The following is a 23,778-nucleotide window of genomic DNA, read 5'->3' on the forward strand; positions in this document are numbered from 1 at the left end:
TGAGCAGTCATCTTTCTTCTCAAGCACTCAGGAGAGTGGAAACAGTAAGAAATGGTTGGTGGGAACACCACTGCACATTATTGTTTTAAAACTCACTTTTAAAAATACCTGAGCAAAAAAGTGAATAAAAACAAACGAAATAAATAAAATAAAAATATCTGAGCAAGAGGTTTGCCATATTAGTGTCCTCCCCCTGAAATGCTTTTTTAAATGAAGGGGAAAAGCCCTGTTTCCAATGGTTTGTTGCGGTCACCTCCTAAACTGCAATGGCATCTTCTCCAACTGAGAATGAGGAAATTCACTTCTGCATCCTGACGGCAAATAGCAGAATATATTGAACTGAATAGGAGGAACTGCTCTCGTTGATTGAGTGCTGTCTCTATGTCGGGTACCATGCTAAGCACTGTGCTTACTTCCCACACTGCAGATTGTTTCATTTTTACTTTGTTTTTAATGAGATTCTCCATCATGTAATCCCTGCCATCTTCAACTCATGGGCAGGTAACTTGGTCAATAGCAGACAAAGAGCCTTGTCTTACACATAGTAGGCTCTCGATAAGTATCTTTTGAAGAAACAAACGAATGGATGGATAGCTGAGTTATCTCTATTCTTGAACAATACATTCTATCTTTCTGAATGCAGTCCCCAAAACTTTGCCATTCATATTTCTCGAGGAATGTCGCATTCAACGGAAACCTTGATCCATGCATTAGAAAGCAGCTTTTATATCAAGTTTCTATTTTTAGACATCCTCTTTCAACAAACAGAAATGACATAAACCAAGATCGTCTCCTTAGTTTATTTTTTTCCTAGGCTCCTTAGCATGCTACATTAACCTGACAAAGCTTAATCTTGTGTTCATTTCACAATACAGTTCATGCAGTTCACAGCTGTGATTGGTTTTACATTGACATAACACATGTTTCGATTCAGCCATGTGAAAAGAATAATTCTTAATGGAGTTTGTCTCTGAAAACTGTCCAAGCTTAAATAAGCATGAGAGCAGTTCACTCTATTAAATGCAGTTTCTCTTTAAAATGCAAGAAGAATTTTTAGCACATGAATATAAGGTCCCTGTTTATAGTCTGTTTGCAACTGAACCACTTCCTTGAGGTTTCACATATCCTGAGGAATCCTCCTTTACAAAATTGCATTCAAGTATACTATTTTATTGAACATTCCAGATTGAGTTTAGGAGCAAGGCTGACCTTCAGCTTTACATCCCCAAATAAATCTTCCATGGGCCCAAGGCTTTCTCGCCTATTCTTAGCATTAGACTCTCTTTTACAATGAACATTCAGCACTAAAGCCACAGAGCAGAGCTATTTGGCATTTTCCAGTGAAGTGCAAGAAATTAAATAAGTTATGTTTTTATTGCTAAGGTATAGAATCAAGCACAGTCACTTTGTCAAACAGAAGGAAAAGGTATACACAGGATGTGGGCCCTCCTCAAGGGGGAGCCCGGGGTTCAAATGCACAGAAAATGTCACCTGGTCACCACCCATCAGGCGCCACTTCTAAGATGATGTGTTGAGTATTCTAGAGTCTGAGGAGTCAGACCTCTCATCATAGTCGTCCTCGGTGTAAATGGACTGCTTTGACACAATGGGACACCCATCCTCAGGGATGGAAATCCTAGGGTCTTCTGGGGCACGGGCAGGGAGGACAGGTGAGCTTCTGAAGACGCTGGCTGAGTTGGTGGGGAAAGGGCTGACATACTGGGACCTCAGCTGGTACTGCTGCTGCAGCGTCATGGTGTTCCACAGGGTGACATCGTTGGGCAGAAAGGGGCTCGACTGGTTTCTCGCCAAAGTATTCCTCAGCATCAGAGGGTACCGGGGCGGCTGGGGGAAGGGGTGTTGCAGGGGCACCGCCAAGGGGTTGGGGACCACGTTACTAGAGTCCGCGGAAAACCTCAACGTGTCTGGGACCCTGAAGGCCGAGCCCACGGACCACTTGGAGGAGGAGATGGGGTAGGAGCTCAGCGTGTGCTCGAAGATGTGCCCGTTGGAGGGTAACACCAGGCCCTCGGGCTCTGCTGAAGTTCGCTCTGCGGCCGAGCCGGAGGAGCGGCTGGAGAGGAGGACCTCCACGGCGCTCACCAGGTCGCCGCCACAGCCCTTGAGGATCAGCTCCAGCACCGTGGGCTTCTGGTTGGGAAATATCTTCTTTAACACTTCCAGAGGCGGCCTGTTGGCTTTCAGGCTGAAGGGCAGTGAGACGGTCCCCGAGGGGCCCTCGATCAGGAGGTGGTTCTGCTCCCCTGGATACTTGGGGCTGTCAGGGCGGCTCTCGGAGCTGCCTCCGTTCTTCTGGGCCGCATACCCGCCTTCATCCACTGACACGATCTCAGGGCTCTCAGGGGTGAAGCAGCCCTTACTTTTGGCCACATCCGGGGAGCTCCTCTGGTCCGTGTCTTTGTCGCTGAAGGTCTCTGTGTTGTCGGTGGTGCTGCTGTCCCCAAGCCGTTCTTCAGCCAGATCTGAAAAGCACAGAGCAGCTGGGTTAATCCTTTCCTGGTGTGCATAAAGAAGAACAGATGTGCTCAAGAGAGGGTCCTACGCCGGCTTTTTAAAAGGGGAAGCGGCTTATAACATACTGCCAGCCTTTAAAAATCCCAACTATGTGATTGGCAAATGGCAAAAAATAAAAACAAAAAGAACTCTGTACATAAAGATCTAGAAATTGAAGTGATTTCTCAAAATGGTGTGTGTGGGGAAGCTGGCTTTCAACACAGAAGAGCAACACGATACCTACAACCGTAGAAGATGTGGCAATCTAGCAGGAACAGTCTAAACAGGGACCAGGCTGGAGATAAACACAAGAAAATGAACTCAGGCTCCTCTTCTGCAAATAAGGGGGCAATGTCACCCAAGGACATCATTAGCTGGTGCATGACCCATATGCCCATGGGAAATTTCCACATTTTAAATCCATTTTCTCATGGTTGGATTTTGCATTAAATGTCCTGCGAACTAGTTGTCTTGTAAGTTTCATCAGACTAGCATGTACTAGTCAATACCACTGCCAGAGTGGAGGAAGCCTCTATACACTGAAATCTTTCTTAAAAGGCCAATCGTGGTCTGGCCACCTTGACTGCCTATAACCTGCGCTAGAGGGCCAGCAACACCAGCTGTGAAATCTGGATGTGAGATAGGCTGCAGAAGAGGAAGAAGGAAATGGCTGGAGATGGTTTGTGAAACCACCAGGGAGCCAGATCCACCAATGAAACAGTGTGTCTCTAGGACCTGGGAGAGCAAGAGGCAGATGTGTTTTCATGAACTGTTTAATTAGTAAAACTCATAGAGGAGACTTAAAGATACCTTCCTCGATGCTATTAAGGGAGCCAATAAAGCTCTCTTCCCAAATAAAGCAGAGAGAAACAAACAAAAAACCTTCCCAAATAGAGCAGAGACTTGCTGTGATGTAAACCAGTTGCAAACTTAACATTTCGATGAAAGACAATTACCCCGACAAGGGCTAGTATTACAGTGCTAAGCAGGCGGAAAGGAAGGAAGAAAGAAGTAAGACTGGTTTGCTTGCAGAAGTAGATGCTAACAAACCTTTATTAATAAGCTATATGCAAGTGGATTTTTATCTTTTTTCAAACATGTACTGGTTGTGTCTACTCAAAGCCAGTGTAACTGATCTAAAGATGAAAATTATTAATGACCCAGTTGTCAGGTTGTAAACAACCGGTTTGCCTGTGTTCTCTACTGCCCTGCCTGAATAGCCTCATTGTCACCTTCTCTGTGGGCACACCTGATTATGTGTAGATAGCCGGCTGGTGAAATTTCATCAAAGCAGCTTCTAAATTCTATATCCTCCTGCTTGGTGTTTAAATGCCTTAAACAAAGGCCCATTTTTGAACGTACAGTTAAGGATGTACCTTAACTATATCAGAAAAACAAAACTTTGATTCTCTGCAAAGCAATAAACATGTGCTAAGCTTAAATAAATACTTTTACAATATTCTTAAACTACATCAGTGAAACACTGAGTCATAAATATCACACAAACTCATGCTTATCCCAAATGTGCACTTTAACAAAACTGCTTCCTTTTCCAATATAAAACATCAGGCACCCAGGTGGGGATGACATATGAAGCCATTTTTGCTATAAAAACTCTGAGATATGCACAAAAGACCTATTTTTGCAAGAGAAACTAGACAGTCTCTCCTGCAACTTCCTGGGACTGGGGACCCAGTTTTCATCTCATGGGTTAATATGGTATTTGACCTTGATCCTAACAAGAAAAAGAGCAACAAAAAAGCTTCCACACTCTCATATCTGAATCAGCTAGACCTGTCCAAATCTTCCTGACTCATGACCCCATGCCTGCCTCTTGGTTGTTACTCTATTATTAAACACTTGAGAATGAGTGGACAGTGACAGTATGTTAACTCAGCACTGAACTCAACACACAATTGAATCGTGGCCCCTGCTCAGTGGAGCTTGAGAAAACAAGTCAAATATTCTCCCCGAGGAAATATGGACATAAAATGATGTTTTAAATATGGTGCTTCTCCAAAACAGTGTTCTTCCTTTGGCTTTCATTATCGATCATTATCAGTATCAAATATCTATACCACGATAACTTGCAAGACATTGCGGGAAACAGAATAAAGGGTAGAAAATACCAAGAGTGTTAAGACTGGCCCCTAACTTGTGGAATTTATTACCAAGTTGGGGAGATAAATACTCGTATGCCAGGAGGAGGGGGAGCAAATGCAGTCAGGTAGAATTTGCTAAGTGGCAAATATGCACACACTGAAAACATCACAACTGCATTATCCACAGGAGACGAAAAGTGGAAACAACCAAGTACCCATCCATGACGGATGAATGGATACACAAAATGTGGTCTGTGCATATAATGGAATGTTAGTTGGCTTCAAAAAAGGAATGAAACAAAAAAGGAATGACATTCTCACACATGCTATCATGTGGATGAACCCTAGATATGTGCTAAGTGAAATAAGGCAGACACAAAAGGACAAATATTCTATGACTCCACTTACATAAGCTACCTAGAATAGGCAAGTAAGTAAAACACTATTACAAGGGGCTGCGGGAGGTGGGTAATGAGGCCTTATTGTCTAGTGGGTACTGAGTTTCAGTTAAGGATGATGAAAAAGTTTCGAAAATGGAAATTGGTGATGGCTGAACAACACTGTGAATGTATTTAATGCCACTATTAGATATCCCGTTTAAAAGGTTAAAATAGTAAATTTTACATTATGTATATCTTACCACAAAACAGTGAAGGAAATATGATACACAGTATCAGAGCAATATAGGAGATGATGAGATTCTTTTTTAAGTGTTAAACAACTGGTTCTTCTAGGAAATAAAGGATATGTAAGTACAGCTAAAAACTCTAAACTTAGGTATATTTAAATGAAATGTGTGAACCTAAAAATAGCTTCCTATTTTAAAAGGTAATTTTCCCTCACCTGGGTGAGTTGCAAACACTGAAGACATTTGAGGAAAATGTTTCGGGGTCTATTATCAATTAAGAATGATTCAGAATGCTTCAGGCTCCAGAAGAAATGATTCAAAGAGCAGAAGTTTAGCCAAAAGGTTTAGCCAAAAGGTTAACTGAGGAATGATTTTCTGGCTAATCTGACACATCTACCATTATGAAAGTGCAGCATTTTTTCCCACGATGGTAAAGGATATACTGTCCCAATCAACTGGTTATTGGATGACAGGATTACAAAGCAGACAAGAGAAAATTTCACTTTTGAACCTATTGTCCTGCTCTGCAGAACAGGCCACAGTGGAATCTTAGATGGGTGCCAGCTTGTTCACCAACCATGAATCCCTAGACTGCATGAAGCCTCTTTTGCATTTTATTGTGCTACCCTCTGAACCTGCTACTGTGACATCCCAGTGCAACAAGCACAGAATTCTGGTCACTTCTCAGAAAGTGATGGTGGATTGTGCTTATTCATCCACTCTCTCTCTGCAGATTCATGGACTGATCAGTCTCTCCCAAAGAGTGTGGGGGCTATGGCCAAAAAGTGAGAAAACGTAATAGGCTGTCAAGGAAATCAAATCTACAAATTCAGAGCATCCTAACCAAGTTCAGCACTGTTTATTCTGTATACAAAGGGGAGACAGAAGGCATTGAATGAAGCAATGAATGGGACACTCCTATGGGGTCCACACACCTGAGCACCATATAAAGTCCTGCTAAGGGCTGCTGGGTAAGCAGAATCCCAATCAATATCCAAGACCACAGGGGATTCAAAACTGGGCAAAGGAAGACTGGCCTTTCACCTTGTACCAAGAACAACTCCTCACCCAGCAATAATTTCTAAAGGGCAGAATATATGATCCCTGAAAATTCATGGTGCCAAGTATTGGTTGTATTGTTTACCTAAACTACAAGTATTATAAATTATTCTATCATAAATACAGACTTTCACAGGTAATTATAGAGGGTGCCTTTTGAGCCCAGTGATAAAGGATAATTTAATAACAGGTATTTCTTTACCTCTTTAGATTTTTTTTCCTAAATGAGCTTTATAAATTGTTCATGTTGGTTTAAAACACAAAGGCCTTTCTAGATGGAGAAATGTAAAACTGCCAAGTAGCAAAATGAAAAGGGAAATACTTCCCAAATATTTTAACCTCTTTCTTCTTGAAATTTACACCTTAATTCCTAGCACCTAAAAAGAGTATGTTTCAATTGATAATATTTTTACTCCTTAGTATATGGGTGCTGAAGGCCAAAACTATTAGACTAAAAGTTGAAAGAAGTCCCTTTAATCAGATATTACAAACCAGTTATTGAAAATTATATAAAATCTGCTATTTCTAAAGCTAAACATTTAGATTTATAAAAAATCTTACTAGATGTTCACTCTTCGATTTCATATTTTTCATGATGTGGAAACTCACAGCCACCCCTGAAATAATCTCTTCACAAGGGTAAGATTTTTGTAAATTAGATACTCTTTACAAGGAGGAAATATTTTCCATGGGAAACAACACTATCAACTTTAAAATATATTTATTCCATGAAACAGCTATAGGAAACTATTGCCTTTGGAATGGATAAACAATGAGATCCTGTGGTATAGCACTGAAAACTATATTTGGTCACTTATGATGGAGCATGATAATGTGAGAAAAAAGAATCTATACATGTATGTGTGACTGGGTCACCTTGCTGTACAGTAGAAAACTGACAGAACACTGTAAACCAGCTATAATGGAAAAAATAAAAATCATTATTAAAAAGAACAGCTACAGGACTTTAAAGAAAGAAAATGAACACTCACACAAAAGTGATTTCCAATCTAAAATTACAGTTTGCAAAATGTAACTTTCTCTAGTGGATTTTTTCAGATGAAAATGCAGTTCAAAAAAACCCCCTAGGTATTCATTTCAAAGGTTTTGAGGAAGCATACTACCAATGGTAAACAGACATTCTCCTCAAGACACATAAAAATGGAAAATCTTCCTCACTTAGAGGAGGGGTGTATTATCCATGCCAGCTAATTATATCTACAAAAACAAAATATGGCAAATGTCCAGAATGAAAACACAAACACTTTGGAATAGAGAGTGCTGTTTCCTAGAGCGAAAGTCACTGGACCTTTTTTTTTCTTTTGAAATCACGTCAAGCATTTTGAAACACGGATTGTCGCATCCCCATTTGTTCACTTGAGCTTTGGGGAACAACACCTCTAAATAACTGGTCCCTGATGGGTCATTTTCAAAGCACACAAGTCTTACAGCAATGGCAGTAAAGAAGCCCTGGCAGGATGGAGCTTCCAGAAAAGACCACAATCCAGTCAGAATTCAAACAGGAGGCAGGTTTTTTACATTTTTTTTGTTGTTGTCCTTACCTTGCACTAGAAGTGCTGAATCATAAAAACTGAATAGCTGAAAACCTAAAGTACAGCAGGGAGTGAATGCCAGTCTAAAATCTTTTCTTTTCTTCCTGGGGTGGGGGAGTGGGGAACTTGTGAAAAGTAAAAATAAATAATCATGCTTTGCTTTTTAAAAATCATGAACAATACTGGCTTAATAACATGTGAAGAAATCAGGGTGACTCCTTAGGACCAATATTTGGGGGGGTACATTGATATAGAAAGGGCTGGACATAAGGAAGTATGGTTTGCAACTGTGGACTTTGTAAGTCCTACAAAACTTGGCTTTTGGTCTCTTTCTTGACTCCAAAAAGAGTAATTTTCAAGAAGTAGGAAGGAAATTACCTATACATCTACACACATGTTTGAAACTTAGAAAAATGCAGCTGGCGACTCATTTATCCATCTATTAATAAATAGCATTAACTCCTTCACTATGTGCCCATGCACTGTGCTAGGTAGGATTATACAGAGATGATCAAACCATTTGCCTCTTGGCCTCTGAGAGGCTTTCAGGGTTTTTTAACTAACTAATATTTTGCAAAATTTCCAAGTTATCTGAGCAGTGTCATATTTTACATTGAAACACAGCAGGTAACACAGTAACCCAAAGGCTGGCAGCTGGGCAGACTGCTGAATTCATGGGAGGGAGTATTATTATAAACATTCACATATAAAAACTAGGGGTACAACATACTGAACTAAACAAAGGAATAATCAGTGGTGGGGGGCGGGGGGGAAGGTAGAACACTGGTCCCAGTTTCAGAAAACTGATGTCTGCCTAGTCACTGGAATAAAAAGAGATTAGATATTTAGTTTAAAAAAATGTTCTGTATGTTAGGTTTTCCATAATACTGTTATTCAGTAGCTGATTGTGCCCATTTTTAAATAGCTGTTTAACTGTATGATACAGATTTTTTAAAAAGCCACCTAGTTATATTTTAGTTTCCCCTTTGTTTCTTCAGAGAACAGTAGTTTGCAGTGCTCAGACAAGAGGGTGACTCACTAAAGCCATGCAGGACTCTTGGGGACTGATGTGACAAGATCCCAAGGTGATGGGCCCACGATGACCAGTGTTCCACCACCCAGGCCCCGACCTCTGCCAGAAGCACCCATGCAAACCCCACTGTACCATCAGAATCACATGGCACTGGAGGTGGGGATCCAGAGACCTCAGTGAGTGATGGCTGAAGGGCTGCAACAGGTTAAAAACCAAACAGAGGAGGAAAGCAGGAGTGAAGGAGGAGGAGACGAGAAAGGAGAGTCCCGCAGGCAAATAGGATTTCACTGGGTTCTGTCTGCCTCCCTGTCAGGAAGAAGTGCAACATTTCCAGAAAGGGGCTCCGAGTCCTCCGGGGAAGTTGATTTATGAAGATTTACTCCCTTTCCCTCAGTAAAGCTGTTAGCAGAAAGTGCTGACTGGCTGCTGCAAAGAATTTCTCATCAATGCTCTTTGATTGTATTTTGCAAACAAAATGCCTGTTGCTTGGTAACATTTCACTTGAGCCTGACCTTCCCCGAAAGTTATTGCTATCAGATTCGATTTACACTGTCCTCCTGTGATTACTGTAATCTTTTAAACCCGGGAGTTCATCCATCAGGGAAAAGAAAAGTTGGTTGTGTAAGTCGAGAGCGCGGCTATCTGCCAGATTTATAACCTGGAGGGGCATGTTGGGGTGGGGGAGATTCTGTCCGGGATGGCAGTGGAATTCTGCTTCCCAGACCTGGGAACGCTCCTTTTTCCTGCCAGCCTTGTGCTCATTCCCACAAGATGGACACCAGCGTCTGTCTGAGTCTCTGCCCTGGCCGCTTGGGCTCCACCGGGAGAGAGAGGCTGGGAGACCTGCCAGAGCTACACTCACCCCAAGGGGTACCCCTGAGGGCCACTGGGGCTGGGCTGGCTTCTGCAGCCTAGGGTTGCCAGATAAAAGAGCAAGCTGCCCAGTTAAATCGGAATTTAGGATAAATCACAAAGAATGTTTTAGTATAAGGATACCCCATGCAATCTTTGATATCCCATTTTTATGGGTTTAATTGCAGGGTTTGGGGATTTTTTTCGGGGGGGGTGGTGTTTTTGTTTTCATTTTTGCTAAATCTGGCAACCAAAGCAGGGAGCCAGCAGAGAGGGGGCAGGTGTCCAGAACAGTAGGAGTGGAAAAGGCATGGCTGGCGTCTAGCCCCTCCCTAGGGTCTAGGGCCCTGCCAGAGGGGCAGTGAGAATTTGAGGAAGGAGCCGCTGCTGCAGGGTGCAATGGGGACCCTGTGCAAGGGGACAGCTGTCCAGGGAAGCCTCCGGGAAGCAGAAGGGGCTGCCACAACTGGGTCCTATCCATCGCCCCAGCTGGCTCTGGGTCCCAGATCTGCCTACTGACACTTTCATTCGCTTTGTTCAGCTTGGCTGCCCGGGGTGTGGAGCCCAAAGGCAACTCCCTGGGCCCTGGTGGGAAAGGCCCTGGGCTGTGAGCATCCCGGTGTCCAGCCCTCCTGAACCGACCTGGAGTTAAGGTTTGAAAGAGACCAGCACGGTCTCAGTGTCGAATATTCCTTTTCATTTGGTTGGCTTTAATTTTCAAACTGCAACTCTGAGTCAGGCCCCTTGCCCCAAATCAAACCATCTTAAATAACCAGGCCTTCATTTTAAATTCATAGCTATACCTCACGAATGACTCTGAAGTCTCATCCACTTTTCCTTTGCATCTAGCCTCTAGTCACAGAGGATTTCCCATCTGGGCCTGGACTGGTGTTCTGGCAACACTCATTATCCTTACAGGTGAGTATGTGTGTCTCTCTCTTTTTTAAAAAAAATAAAGTACAATTTAAAATTAGGAAGCTGCCCAGACAGAATTTAATCAGGCTGGAGCTGAAAAGCCAAGAACAAGCATAAAGATGCTAGGAGGTGCCAGACAAAAGGTAAAACAAAATAAAGCCAGTTTTTCCCAAATCTTCCAACTTCCCTCCCTATAGGTCTCTTGGTCCATCCTTTTCAGGAGATACAAAACAGGAAAGGAAATCCTACCTTCCTATTTAATCCTGCTTTTTTATTCCTAATCAAATATGATGTTTTTGATTTTTTTAATAAAATTGTAAACAACTTGTTAACATATTTATTTGGATGGCAGATGTAAACCTAGGAAGAATCCATAGCCGCAGACCTCTCAGCCTGTGGAGACCGCCGAAAGAGCTGGGGATGGGGGAGGGAGCCAAACACAGGAATGTAACTTTAGCTTCTCACCTTTGTCGTGACCCTTAACTTTCCTCAGCTCCAGGGCCAGGTCCTGAAAGGCTGGCTTGGCTGGTTGAGGCTGCTGACTCAGAGACACTAAGAGCTGAAAGATGTTCACACTTCCCGAGATATTTTCATTACAAGAAGGTGGAAGGAGTAAGGAAGATAAAGAAAGAATGGAAAAGAAAGGAATCAACAGGATAGATTGAAAGAAGCTTAAATTAGAATTGGGAGCTCAATCAAAATCTAATAATTCCAGGCCAGTCATGGATAATAAACAAGGGGCAAGGGAAATGTACACCCCAAAAGAAAAAAAAAAAAAAAAGAATGCTGCAATCGACAGCTAGAAGAGATAACGTGAGAATATGAAAATTCTCCCGCCACGTTAAAAGGGATGTTAAACATAACACATCATTATATAAAATAATCCTTGTTTCTTTAAAGATTCTGAAGCAGAATTTGGGAAAATTTCTTCCAGCGACAAAACTGAGTTTTGGTGTTAATGTGGCTCCCTAAATCGGGTGTTTTTTTCCTCCAGGTGTGCCCTTCCCTAGGCTGTGGGGCTTTTCTCAAGGCTTTCTAAAGGGGGGGGGGGAAGACTCCGTGTTTGTGCGCCTGCATTTGCCTCCAACAAAAAAAGCAAATGTCTCCACAACTACGTACTAAAGGGACCAACCAAATTTTCGACATAGACATCACAAAGAAATAGATCTCCATAACTTGCCGGCAGATATTGAGACATTCCTAATGGTCTGGGAACTACTGTACATGTGAGCCTACCATTCAAACAGAGCTTGACCTACTTCTCTACATGCAGTGAGCCACCTATCCAGAAGTATAGCCGACATGTTTCTCAATATGCACGATGGTATGTTAGACATGAATAAAAACAACAGCCAAAAACATACAACAACATATAATGCATACAGCAACCTGGTAGTCTCATCCACGTATTTTCCCTAACGTCAACCCCACATGGGCTTTCTCTGTACAAAGCACTGCATAGAACTGATCCACTTGTATGCTTGCCTTTCTAGTGGAAAACAATTATCTGTTCCTTTCCTGCTCCCTCCTACCATCAGATTGGTGATTGGCTTTTTTTGTTGGTGTTGGATGGAATTCTGGGGTTGAGCCAATCGAAAGACAAAAACAAAAGTTATATAAATGAACGTGCAAGGTATGCAGCAGGACCAGTTAGAAACCAAGCCGTTGGTCCCTGACAGCTCAGTCCCCAGAGGCCTTCACTCTGACCTCTTCTTGTGGTAAATCCTGTTCTCCTTTGCCATTACTTATTTTCAATTTGGAAAGCCAGGCTGTCCCTGAATGTTTGGTTCCCCGGAAAAGAGAGAGGACCAGGTCTGGTTTGTCCAGTTGCAATCATTCTCCCTCTCTTATTCTCCCCAAGCAGGTACCTTTCCACAGCCACTGCTGCTGCTGCTCCACCTTCCGGCCTGCCCTCACTCCCCGCTTCCCAGGCCTGCTTTTGGTTTTCTGACTCTTAAAAACCATAAATGTTGGCTATCCCAAAGAAGGGTTTGAAGACCACAAGAATCCATGTGAAAAGGAATCCCTCCTTGGATAATAGCCTGTGCACTATTACTGGGGGTGCTGTTGGACAGGTGGCCACTGCAAAATGCTACCTCCTATACAAACTCAAACTCCGGAGGCCGAGAAACTGGAAATGGAAAGGTTATTGGCATGGATCGACTTCTAGAACCGAGACAAAACTCTGCTGGTTACTTGCTCGAACTTAAAGGGAAAAAAACAAAAAGAATGTTCTTTCTCCACCTGCTAACCTTTTCCTCTATGGAAAACTATAAAGACATCACACTGACAAGAGAGAGTAAACTGGGAGTGGGGGGATATTGCTCAGGGAAATGCTTATATCCTACCTTGGATTAAATAACCACAAAAATCCATGTTCAGCAAACTCTCTTCTGTCCTTAAATACCCAGATCTGCTCTTCACATAAAATGTCCTCAGAGCTTTGGGTCTGGAGAACATAAATGAGCAACAGGGCAGCAGAACTACACCTGCCAGGCTACCTACCAATTTACCCCAAAACAGCATTTCCCCAGCTCCACACAGTAGACTAGGGCTCCTGAAAGCCTATCTCGAGAACCCGGAGGTACTGTCTTTTTTTGTGGGAGTTGGGGGATAGTAGGCAGAAGCTCTACCATTAGTTTCACCTACAGGAGGGCTTTGGGCCTTCCAAGGCCTTTCCTCTCTGAATTCTAACACACACCTTAACCCCCTCCCTGAGGAGATGGGTACATTTGCCTCAGTGAAAGGGAAACATCAAACACCTGTCCACTGAATTCCAAGAGCTTGAAATCTAAGGAATACTTGAGCTGGACAACAATATAAGCCAGAAACTCCCAAGCACAAAAGACTCCACAGGGGTTTGCAAGGGTAGAGAGGCCTGAAGGACATAAAGGTGAGGAAGGGGAATGTGCCCATCTTCAAGGCTGAAGGCAGATCCACACTCTCTAACTGTAAGGCATGCAGCAGAGGAGGAGAGGAAAGGGGAGAGGACCAGAGGAGGCCCAGCACCCCCACCCCCACAACTGGGGAAAGCACTCTCCAGGGGCGGGGGCCTTTCTCACTGTAAGTCTTTTTATTTGTATTTCTTTAAAACCAAAGAGACTGCTAAGGGCTGCCTTCAAAATGGTGTTAAAGGACCTGAGCCCTTCTGCAAAAGGAGTTGGCTGACTCTGGGGGCACCAGATTCTGGGTCCCTGCTATCAGTCTAGGGGCCTTTCTGGTCGTCTTTATCATTGCTTCTAAATGAGGCTTCTTTCAACAAACTGCAAGAAGCTGGAGCCCACAGTTGGCTACTATGAAGGCTTCAGGTTCCCTGCAGTTCCCAGAGAGCCCAGAAAAACGCCGAGAATCAGACACGCCTGGGATCTCAGTTCCTTTCCTGCACATATCCATCGCAGCTTCTAAATACCGAGCCCACTAAAGCCGGAAGCCAGAAAATCCTGGCCTGCCGCATTTTAACTTGGTCCAGTTCTGACCTCTTTATTAACCCTTCCTCTTTTAACCTGGGAAAGGCACTTGGCGAGCCGAGGCGTCATTCCCACGTGCTCCAGACTGAAGGCTGCTTAGGCCGAGAGACTTAGGACTAGCTTGTTGAAAGATGGGGCGGAAAGCCGGGCCGAGCCAACTTCCCCAAAACTGGCCTCCCGGCCTCCCTGGCAAAGCCACAACAGCCGCTTGGAAGTTTTTTCGCCCAGCCGCTCTTACCTGGCTTGGCGAGCTGCGCCTGCAGCGCCCCGGGCTGGGGCTCAGCAGCCCAGCGCAACGCCGCGGCCGCTGCCAGCTCGGCGGCTGGACGCGGCGGCGGAGGCGGCTGCGACGGCTGCGAGGTCGGCGGCGGCTGCGGGGCGGCGGCGGCGTCTCCTGGCGGTGGAGGTCCCGGCAGGGCGCGCAGAGAGTCTGGGATGAGGCTCTCGAGGCTCTCGTTGGCCTGCTGCCTGCGCAGCGCCACCTGGGCCGCCATGACCCGCTGCCGCTCGATGATGAGGATGCACTTCTCGCAGGTGCAGTCTTTGAAGCGGCAGTAGCGCTTGTGGCCCTTGAGCCAGGACAGCACGCCGTGGTTGCGGCAGCGCGCGCACTTCGGCGTGCGCTGCAGGGGCGCCCGCGGCGGCTGCGACACCGGGCCGCCCATATACAGGTAGGGGGAGCCGTAGCCGTTCATGCCCCGGGCCCCGGGAAGAGCTGGCGGACTGGCGGCGAGAGCGGGTCAGGCGGACGCTGGACGGCGGGGTTGGGAGGCCGGCTCTGGGGCGGCCTCCGGGCGGCGCAGTCCTTGGTCCCGCAGGCAGCAGTCCCAGCAGCCGCGTGCGCTCCGGCGTGGCAGGCGGGGCAGCAGCTGTTTACTGCTCCCGCGGCGCTCAGCTAGCAGCCTCAGACTCCCGGCTGGCGCTCTACCTATCCCACGCCGGTAGCGTATTTGGCCGGCACGTCCTTCTTCGCCCAAGCGCTGCAGCGGCTGCCAGGAGCCGGCAAGAGCTCCGATTAAGATCTGAGCCAGCTCGTCTGCGGCTCCCGCGCTGGCCGGCCAGGCACTTCCTCCGCCGCCCTCCCCCCTCTCCTCCTCCTTCCCACCGCCACCCCCACCCCAACCCCCCGGGTCCCTGGCTTCTTATTCCAAGCCTGCCTCCTTCCTTGCAGCTCAAGCCCCTCCAGTTCCTGCACTTCACCTTCTTTGCCACCTGCCGCACGGCCACTCTCACGGGGGCGCTCAAGGCCCCTCCTCCAAGCACCCAGCGCTTCCTCTGCCGCGGCGGCAGTCACTGCAGCGCTTCGCTACGCGGTGGTGCACGCGGGGCGGGGAAGAAGGGACCAGCGCGGGTGAGAGTGGGGGTGACTGTAGGCGAGCTCCTTCGCTCTCTTTCCCCTCCCTCCAGGCCTGATTTGGCAGCGCCGACCCCAAGGCCGCCTTCATTCTCACACTTGGCCACAGATACACCGCTCCGAGAGAACCGGAGTCTACCGGAGAGTTGTGGGTGCACCCTGGTCCCGGCGTGAGCCAAGAGGGTTTTAAGTTGGGGGGAGCGAGGCCCGGCGGCCACTGGCGGGGGGAGTTGGGGGAAGGGCAGTGGAATTGGTTCGAGAAATGTTAGCTTTCTTGATTTCCTTTTGCAACTTTGTTTTTTCTTTTGCAGCTGCGGAAGACAATATTAGAAAACCTCTGGTCCAAGGATGACAATCCATTTTGCAGGCTACTTAACAGGGGAAACCAGTCCCTCCTCTCTGGCGCTGAGTTTCTCTACCCTCATCCCCACGTTTTAATAAAAGTCTCTGTTCTGAAAGACTGAGAAGTGCTCTTATGGAGGATTTACTTAAGTACTGGGTCTAAACTTTCAGAGAGCAGACGGAGCCACGCTTGCATCCCCAGAGTTACCAGTCATGATCTCCCCTCCTCCGCCCAACTGCCTTTGACCGATCAAACGGAGGTTTCGCATCACCCATTTCAAACCTCCACGGAATCAGCACTCTAGTTATGAGTAAGGGATAGGATCACACCAACACCCCCAGCGTCTTTGGGTAGATGGGGTGGGAGAGGGCCCTTGCACAAGGTAACAGCATAAAACTGTTTAACCTGTTATCTGCGTGCTTTTAATCTCTGAGTACGGGTTTGGCATAAAGCAGACTACTGCCACAAATGCACATGGGCCTGCCCCCAGAGCAAATAATAATAATAATAATAAAGGGCAGGTGGATACAGCTGCACAGAGTAGCACGATGTCTCAGTGCGAAGCAGGGGAGGCGGCAGTCCCACAGCTAAAGGTCTACAAGCTCCTTAGAGCAGACCCTGAACTCATCTCTTGGCGATCTGGGCGAATCAAATGGGACACCTACATAGACAAGTTCCCCGATGGGCAAACATTTGGTTGCACAGCGGTCCTTGTCCTCTAAGCTTTTATCTGCCTTCACCTGCCCATGAAGCCAACAGGCAACCCAAAAATGTCCCTCTGTATTTGCTGTGAATTCAAATACCATCACACGTTTTAGCAGCCAACCCTCCACCTAGAAGGGTGATTCCGGGAGGGGAGGAAGTTAAAAAGGGAACATGGTTGATTGTATTTCCCTTGAGGCCCTTTACTGCCCCCCATCTCTCCCATTTCTGACCTGCAGATCCAGTGGGGTGCAGAAAGGAAAACTTTGCAAGAGAGGCCTGTCCCCAAAGCCACTTTAGGCACCAACCCCTGGGTCTTGCCCCTAACCCTCCTACTTCTCATCACCTCATCGATCCTCTCCTCCCACACTTGGAGAGGAAACAAGCCCTAAAACACTACAACTGGGAGGAACTTCATAAACTCTCAAGAATGGAGGCATAGGTTACCAGAAGCCCCGTGGGCCAGCAGCAGGGAAGTGGGAAAATAGCCAGTCGCGATTCACGTGAGGAGAGACAGAGAGGACCTAGAATGACATTGTATCTGGGAGTTTCCATGCTGAAATCTCCAGGCTCTTGGGAAGGTGGCAACCACAGACTTTTTTCAAAGCCAAGTTTCTCCTGACAGTCACCAAATGGTCAGCAAAATCAGGGTATATAAAGAAGTCGGGAGTAAATAATTTTTTTAAAGGAAAGCAGCAGAGCTCTGCACCAGGTTTTTTTTTTTTTTGAAGGGGGCATTTCCACTACTAAGGCGACCCCCTTTCCTCCCTCAGTCACCTAGCCACCCTATCCCTTTACTCCTCAAACAGTCTGGCATTATTTGGTGCCGGGACTCGTTTCACTCCAGTGCACATCAGGGGCTGAGATCTAAATACTCATTTGATATAGCGCGGTAATCCTTTTCTCATATTTGATGGGAATGTTTTCCATATCCCAGTATTTGACAACATCTCGCTATAGGGACAGGTTTGTATTTATGTTGGTAAAATGTCCCCTGCCTCAAAGTCTATTGTAACCCAACACCTGACAACCCCGAGTCCCATTTCTGTTTGCAGAAAGGGTTTATTCAAGCACATAATGGGATCCCAGCAGAAAGCCTTTCAGAACAAGGGGCTATGGTAAACTTCACCACATGAACTCCGTTTCCAGGGCTATTAAGCTTTTAATTGGAAAATAGCAGAGGAAATTTCAAGGTGACTATAACGTGTTAGCAGTTAGTGTGGAGAAGAAAAGCTGGAGTGGGATGAATGTGGAAAACATATGGTCCGAATCACATTTAGGAAGAAGGGCCTGCTTCTGCTAAGTCCCAGCCGGCTTATACACTTATGGGAAAAATCATCAAAGAAATCAGAAAGGGAGGGAGGAGGATTACAAGTAAACGTAACCTCACTAGACTGGATCCACTCTCATTCTGCTCTGGGTGGGGTGTGTTGCCCTCGAGCGTGTGTGTTCAAACCACAATTAATTGGGTAGAATTGTGATAGTTATAAACATCGAAAGGGTGAAAGATAGTGTTCATATATGGTTCTCTTGCTCTCAGTGCACACACAATCTCCTGGTATGTGTTTGTGTGTGTGTGTGTGTGTGTGTGTGTGTGTGTGTAAAAGTTCGGAATATAGGTGCCTGCGCTGGGAAATGGAAGGTGTACTGACTGGAAGCTGCTCATCACAGCGAGCAACACTTAATCAAAAGGAGTTTCATATTGTCCCCGTTGTATAATACATCAGGAAATTTTCTGCTTTGTCGGATTCTTGCGGAGGGGGAGGTCAAGGTTCCTAGTCTGCTGTTTAGAACGCGACCACGGTTACACTGGAGGCCAAGGGCTTAGAGAAAGGCCGTTAAAAGTAGGAAAATGAGCTCCCTCTCCCCCACGCATGAACTTTTAGGCTCTCACCCTATCGGTGCCTCTGGGCATCGCAGGCTGCCTGGCTTCACGTTGAAAGAGGGTGGACAAATGTCTAGCAAGACGGTGGGGCAACCAGTAATCAATATCCTGAGATGACAATAATGTCCCTGTCTCCCGCAATTAATTGGGGAGAGACTGGTATGCTTGCCTGCCGCGGAAGCCGTATTCTGTGGGGGCGCTGGACAGAGTGTAGAGACCCTGCAACCAAGAAGTGACTGAACTTGCCTCTGGCAGGCCGGGGGACCCCGCCCAGTAGAAAGATGATTCTGGACGGCCACGTCCCTACACTGTTTTGGCATCGGGCTATCCAAGGATTCCGGGGGTAGGCGGAGGCTTTCTGCAGCAAACGGCGCCTCTAAGGCCCTGCAACCTCTTGGGCCCCGGTGCAGCCCGCCCAGGCACTGCTACTCTGTCCTTATTCTAGAACTCTCTCAAAACCAGCAGCAGTCTTATCTAGGAGGCAAGCGTTCCCACCGGTGAGATTCCTGAGTCGCTGCCCAGAAACAACATCTTCGATTGCCGCATCCTTTAGTTTGGCAATAAGGGTGTCGCTCCCACACTGCAACATCTGAGAGGTCCCCAGAGCGGCGACATCTAACCGCTTTGGAAGAGATGCACTGGGAAAGGACACCCTCGGAGCGCTCCCGCTGGGCCAGGGTGGCGGGACCCAGGCCTGGTTCCTCAGGAAGTCTAGGGCTCTGAATGTTGCTTCTCAAGAGTCCCTTCGGCCTCCTTCTGGGAGGCGAGGCACGAGCGCCCGGGTCCCCGGGGGCGAGTGGCAAACACCCCGCTGGGCAGCGGGAAGGCATTGAGACTGGTGGCAGCGATCAGGTCCCCACGTAGTTTTGGAAAAGTGTCGGCTGGGCAGCCTGCAGACCCCGTCTGCCATCTCTGCCAAGGGAAAGAAACCTGTACCCTCCAAGGTGAAATGAGAGCAGCGCTGACTTTATAACAGTTTTAAAATAATCTTTCCCCTGTGACCTTAAAAAGCAAAATAAGCCAAGGAGATCATATTAGATAATTTAGAGAAACATTCAAGAAGCAAGGCAGTTTCTTTTCCCCAGTGTTTGCTTTCCTGTCCCTGATGCAGGTCCCAAAACAACCCCCCGCCGGAACTCTCTTTCGCCTCCCGGCTCCTCTGCAGTCCCCCAGCTAAGCTCTACTGGGGCGGGGGAGAATGTGGGCGGATGTGAAGACTTGCAGGGAAGAAGTCCTTTCTGGGTTCGAGAAGCCCCCGGGAATAAATATGGGAAACGGCTGGCGCTGCCCCTGCACGCCAGAGAAATTTGGGTGCGAACTCCACACACAGAAGCCGACTAGCGAGACAGTAACTTGCCGAGGTGCTGGGCAGACACCTAAAGACCACCCCACCCGGGACGACTAGGCCGAGACTCAGCCCACTGCACCCAAGCTAGAGCCTCCTGGGCGGGGCAACTTCCGGAGCAAGCGAGGGCCCCGCCCACCAATCCACAGGCCCCCAACCCCGCTCGCCCCGCCCATTCGCCTGGGACTCTACCCAGCTGTTCGTCGCTGCAGCTTAAGGCTGCCGAAAAGTTTGCAGGCATTTTTGCTGAGGATGGGGGACGGCACTTAACGAACTGTTGGCTTAGTAAAGACCAATGCGTTTCCAGGAGTGGTAGCGGGAAGAGGTGTCCTTTCAGGGCGAGAATCAAGAGTCGTTGGCGGCTGAGCTTCACGGGCGCCAAACCCCGTGCAGGCGACGCGCAGCACAGGTCTCAGGCCTCACCCGCGTGCGTGTGCACGGAGAGAAAAAGGAGGGCAAAGACTCCTTGCAAGTTTTCAGGGCAAAGCTCCCAGAGGGATGGCGGCGCAGGGCGACGCCAACCGGCAGGGCGGACTGGGTCAGGCCCAGGCCGACAGGGAAAATCCCCCGCCCTCAATAGGCTACCCTGTGGTTTTCTTTGTGACACGAATCGCTAAATAAAAGCGCTACAAAACTCTTCGAATACCACTTGGTGCCAAGCGTCAGATGCAGTGCAGCCTACGTGCAAGTGAAGCCAGTTAAGCAGTGCGGTTCCCGAAAAGCCGGGAACCGGTTCGATTTCTACGCAGTGGAAGTAGTCTAGTTTCGACGAAGTAACTCCTGCCCCTGCCCAGAATGGCAGTTTGGTGCGTGGGCTTTGGGGAGAGCCCCAGCTGCAGGTATAGCAAGGATTGCGGCAGCGAGTATAGCAAGAGCACCCTGGGCCCCGCAGGCGGCTTTCCCTGCGACCCTTGTTCTGCATAGCAGCGTCTGCATCACACTTAATGGGGGTGAGAACCAGAGGCACCCAAGTGGGCCTGGCCCCGGATATTGCCGTCTGCTGGTAGTGGGTAAGGGTCCATCCACTTCGGGACCACAGCCCCATGTCTCGTGGCGGCAGCTTCCTCAGCGCTCGGGAGAGGAGGCCCGGCGAGGCTTCCTTGGTTTCCCAGAGCTGGAGCCACAGTGCCTGTAAGGGACGGACAGAAAGGCATCCGACACGCCCACTCCTACGTACAAGTGTGGTGACCACCGCACACTGCACACTCTGGGCATGTCGCCCGTGGCGGGGGGACGCGGCCTTGCTTATTACAAGTCTCTGATCAAGAAGGCAGAGCTCTGAGAAACTGATCGCCCCTCAAACTTGGGTATTAAGATACGGTTAAAATCTAGAAGCCAAGCCTTGTTGTCTGTGCTTAACCTTGTGTTATGAATTTGCTAAATTCCTAAATCAGTCCGCCTTAGCCTTACTGGAGCGCCCCCGTCCACCCGCGGGGGAGGAAACTTGAGCATCTCACGGCCACCCCACCCTACCAGGCGCGGGAGGAAGGACCCAGATCCCTTTCACAGAGCTATTCGGTAGAGAAGAGAGAAGCAGAATATTCCCACGACTCCATCTGGGCCTGTCGCGGTCCTGGGGCCTGGCACTCGCGCCAGGAGCTGCCCTTCTGGGGCAGGATCTTCTATAGGAGTGCCCTCGCAGCGGCCGCCCGAATTCAGAACCAAACTCGGCTTCTGGAGAAGCAGGCGAACCCTCGGGCGTAGTAGGGCAGAGGGGCCTCTCCGAAGGGCAGCCGCTACCCATCCGACCAACCAGGTTCCTAGGGTTAGAGTGACCCGGAGTGGAGCTTCTCGGGGCAGCGGAAATACAGATGCCCAAGGCTTCTCTGAAACCCGGAGCCTGACACACCCAGGGGCTGCTCTGTCAATCTCTGACATGCTTATCCCGGCTCTGTCAGGCTTTCCAGAAATGCAAGAGCACTGAGGAGAGAGGGCTGTGCTGGGTAAGGGCGCACACACACACGCACCCATTGAGGGATATGCCAAACCTCTCCACCAAAAACACTGGACAGAATTAGTATGATGGGGTCATCTATGGAACAGTAGGAAGTAGAAGAGTCCTGGATCCGCAGAAACCAGAATTATTCAAAGAAATGAAAGGGGTCTGGGCAGTGTGCAGTTAGTGCGCAAGTGAGAAAGGATCTTCATCTCCAAGAACGCCACTACTAACGCCTTGGAAGTGACGACACCGCAGGCCCAGTCCTTCCTGGCGCGCCCCGCAGCCTCCCGGCGGCGTAGCCGTCACAATAGCTACAGCTACAGCCGCCCCGAAGGGCATATGGCTGCAGTAGCAGCAGCCTGACAAGTGTGATAAAATGATCTTCCTTAACTAAACTCGTAAAGCACTGGGCAATAAAACTCAATCTTCTGTAAAATCCAATTAAGTCATTATCTGACTGATTGTATCTTTAATTGAAAACAGAAGTGACAGTAAATTTCTGTGATATATCAGGATCAATCGATACCGCTATACGATTCAGCCCCAAGAAGTGATTTATAATGTCAAACCTATATAGGTAACTCCACATTATTCTCTCTAAAACCACTGGTGGATGAAATTAAGAGTAAGTGCATTTAATAAAAAACAAGATGGTCAGGTTATTGATTACAACAGATGGGGGTGAAATCAAATAGATGTTTTCAAAGCACAGAGCGAAGAAAATACAAGTAATTTCTTTTTTCCTGTTTAATACCGCTCACCAAATATACACACAAGAAAATTCAGTCATCAATAACATTTTTATTTCAGGTACAGCTGCAACTACACAGAACAATGAATTTTTTTCAGACTAGTTTCATTTAAGGATGGCTTCTGTTACATAAGGAAGTACGTATGTACGCCACAAGCAATTTTTAACAAAATAATGAACTCAGAAATCTGTAGTAACTTTTAGAGGTGTACTTATTTTCAAATCAGATTACAACCTAAGGTTACAAAATAATCTAGATTGCATCCATTTTTTTTCTTGTAGTAGAATGTGTATCATAAACTCTTACATTATTCTAGAAACAACACCCAAGAACTCCGCATTACTTTAAATTGTATTCGTTTCAAATTACCCTTTACAGAAAAGGTTGCAATTCTTAAACACATCAATTTTTGATTCTGACTCTATTGCAGTCATGTTTTAGATCTGAGGGGATGGGGTGGGACTAGGCTTTTCCAACAGCAACACAAACACACAGTATTTCTATTTACTCTAACCTGCAGGTTTCTAAAATAATCACTAACTGCTCTTTTCTTCTCACCAGTCAGGTACTTACTTTGCTAAATTTATATTTTAGCAGTTTTATTAAAATACTAAAATTCAAAAAATATCTAAGGCACCTAAGATTTCATTTTAAAACTAAAAGTAACTTCTACTTATGACACATTTAGATGTAAATGTACACAACTACCCCTTTACTTGAGTGAATTACTATATTTCTTGAAAACTACATGTAAACCAGTCATTTTTAAAAAATGAGAGGCACTAGTATTTAATATTTAACTTGGTGAGCAAAGCACTTAATTGTTGCGGATGGTTGTCACAGATCCTAAACTATTCCAAATGTGTTCCAGCCTCTGGGCTAAGCTCTAAGGCGTATCAACGAAACAGGTTCTCAAACAGATAGGTTGGCGGCTGAGTCAAGGCAAAATGTTAACAACAAACCCTGTGTATAAACGGAATAAGCCTGCTACTCCAAGGCAAGGTACCGCTTACTCGTCGTCCTCAATGACGGGAGTGACCGCGAAGCTGCTGGGCTCCGAGGCGGACTCGCATTCAAGCACTCCCTTTGTGCTCTCATTACTAATAGGAGAGCTGCTGGAGAGGGAAACCAAGCCAGAATCTTGACTGCTGGGTGGCGAGAATACTGGGAAGTGGGGAGAGACAGAGGGAGAAGAGTGTTAAAAGTGGCTAGTCGTCTTCTATATTCACTGTTCAATTAGGTTCCAACAAAGAAAAAGGCGCTCTGTAATTTCTATTCCAAGTTGAAAATGTTTTTTCACTCATTAAAATCCCGAGAGCTTCTTTAGAATTTTTT

General features: G+C 46.9%; 2 protein-coding genes and 1 long non-coding RNA gene across 5 annotated transcripts in view; 1 reads left to right on the forward strand and 2 right to left on the reverse strand.

The window, feature by feature from the left end:
• Positions 1–788: 788 nt before the first annotated feature.
• Positions 789–15,170, reverse strand: DMRT3 (doublesex and mab-3 related transcription factor 3). Its single transcript, XM_021064400.2, has 2 exons — positions 14,362–15,170; positions 789–2,483 (listed from the first exon to the last, which is right to left on the reverse strand). The coding sequence occupies exons 1-2, from the start codon at positions 14,816–14,818 to the stop codon at positions 1,519–1,521; spliced, it is 1,422 nt and encodes a 473-aa protein (XP_020920059.1). The 5' UTR covers positions 14,819–15,170; the 3' UTR covers positions 789–1,518.
• LOC110255645 (uncharacterized) lies at positions 14,663–15,941 on the forward strand. 2 transcript variants are annotated; one of them, XR_002336226.2, is made up of 3 exons: positions 14,663–14,794; positions 15,531–15,625; positions 15,789–15,941. It is a non-coding gene; the product is annotated as an uncharacterized LOC110255645 (long non-coding RNA). The 2 variants fall into 2 exon arrangements; XR_014841706.1 differs by lacking the exon at positions 14,663–14,794 and adding an exon at positions 14,954–15,064.
• A 6,531-nt stretch (positions 15,942–22,472) lies between these two features.
• The window catches only part of DMRT1 (doublesex and mab-3 related transcription factor 1), a 112,692-nt gene continuing 111,386 nt past the window's right edge, over positions 22,473–23,778 (reverse strand). Inside the window, exon 4 of one of the 2 annotated variants that reach the window (XM_085009819.1) lies at positions 22,473–23,607. In XM_085009819.1, the coding sequence (XP_084865945.1) occupies positions 23,453–23,607 (155 nt within the window). In that variant the 3' untranslated portion in view covers positions 22,473–23,452. 2 annotated transcript variants of the gene reach the window in all.

This window comes from Sus scrofa, chromosome 1, assembly GCF_054392235.1.
Source record: "Sus scrofa isolate SSC_HxYL_T2T_F1_AM1 chromosome 1, Sscrofa_HxYL_maternal_Yorkshire_Landrace_v2.0, whole genome shotgun sequence".
NCBI classification, from domain to species: Eukaryota; Metazoa; Chordata; class Mammalia; order Artiodactyla; family Suidae; genus Sus; species Sus scrofa.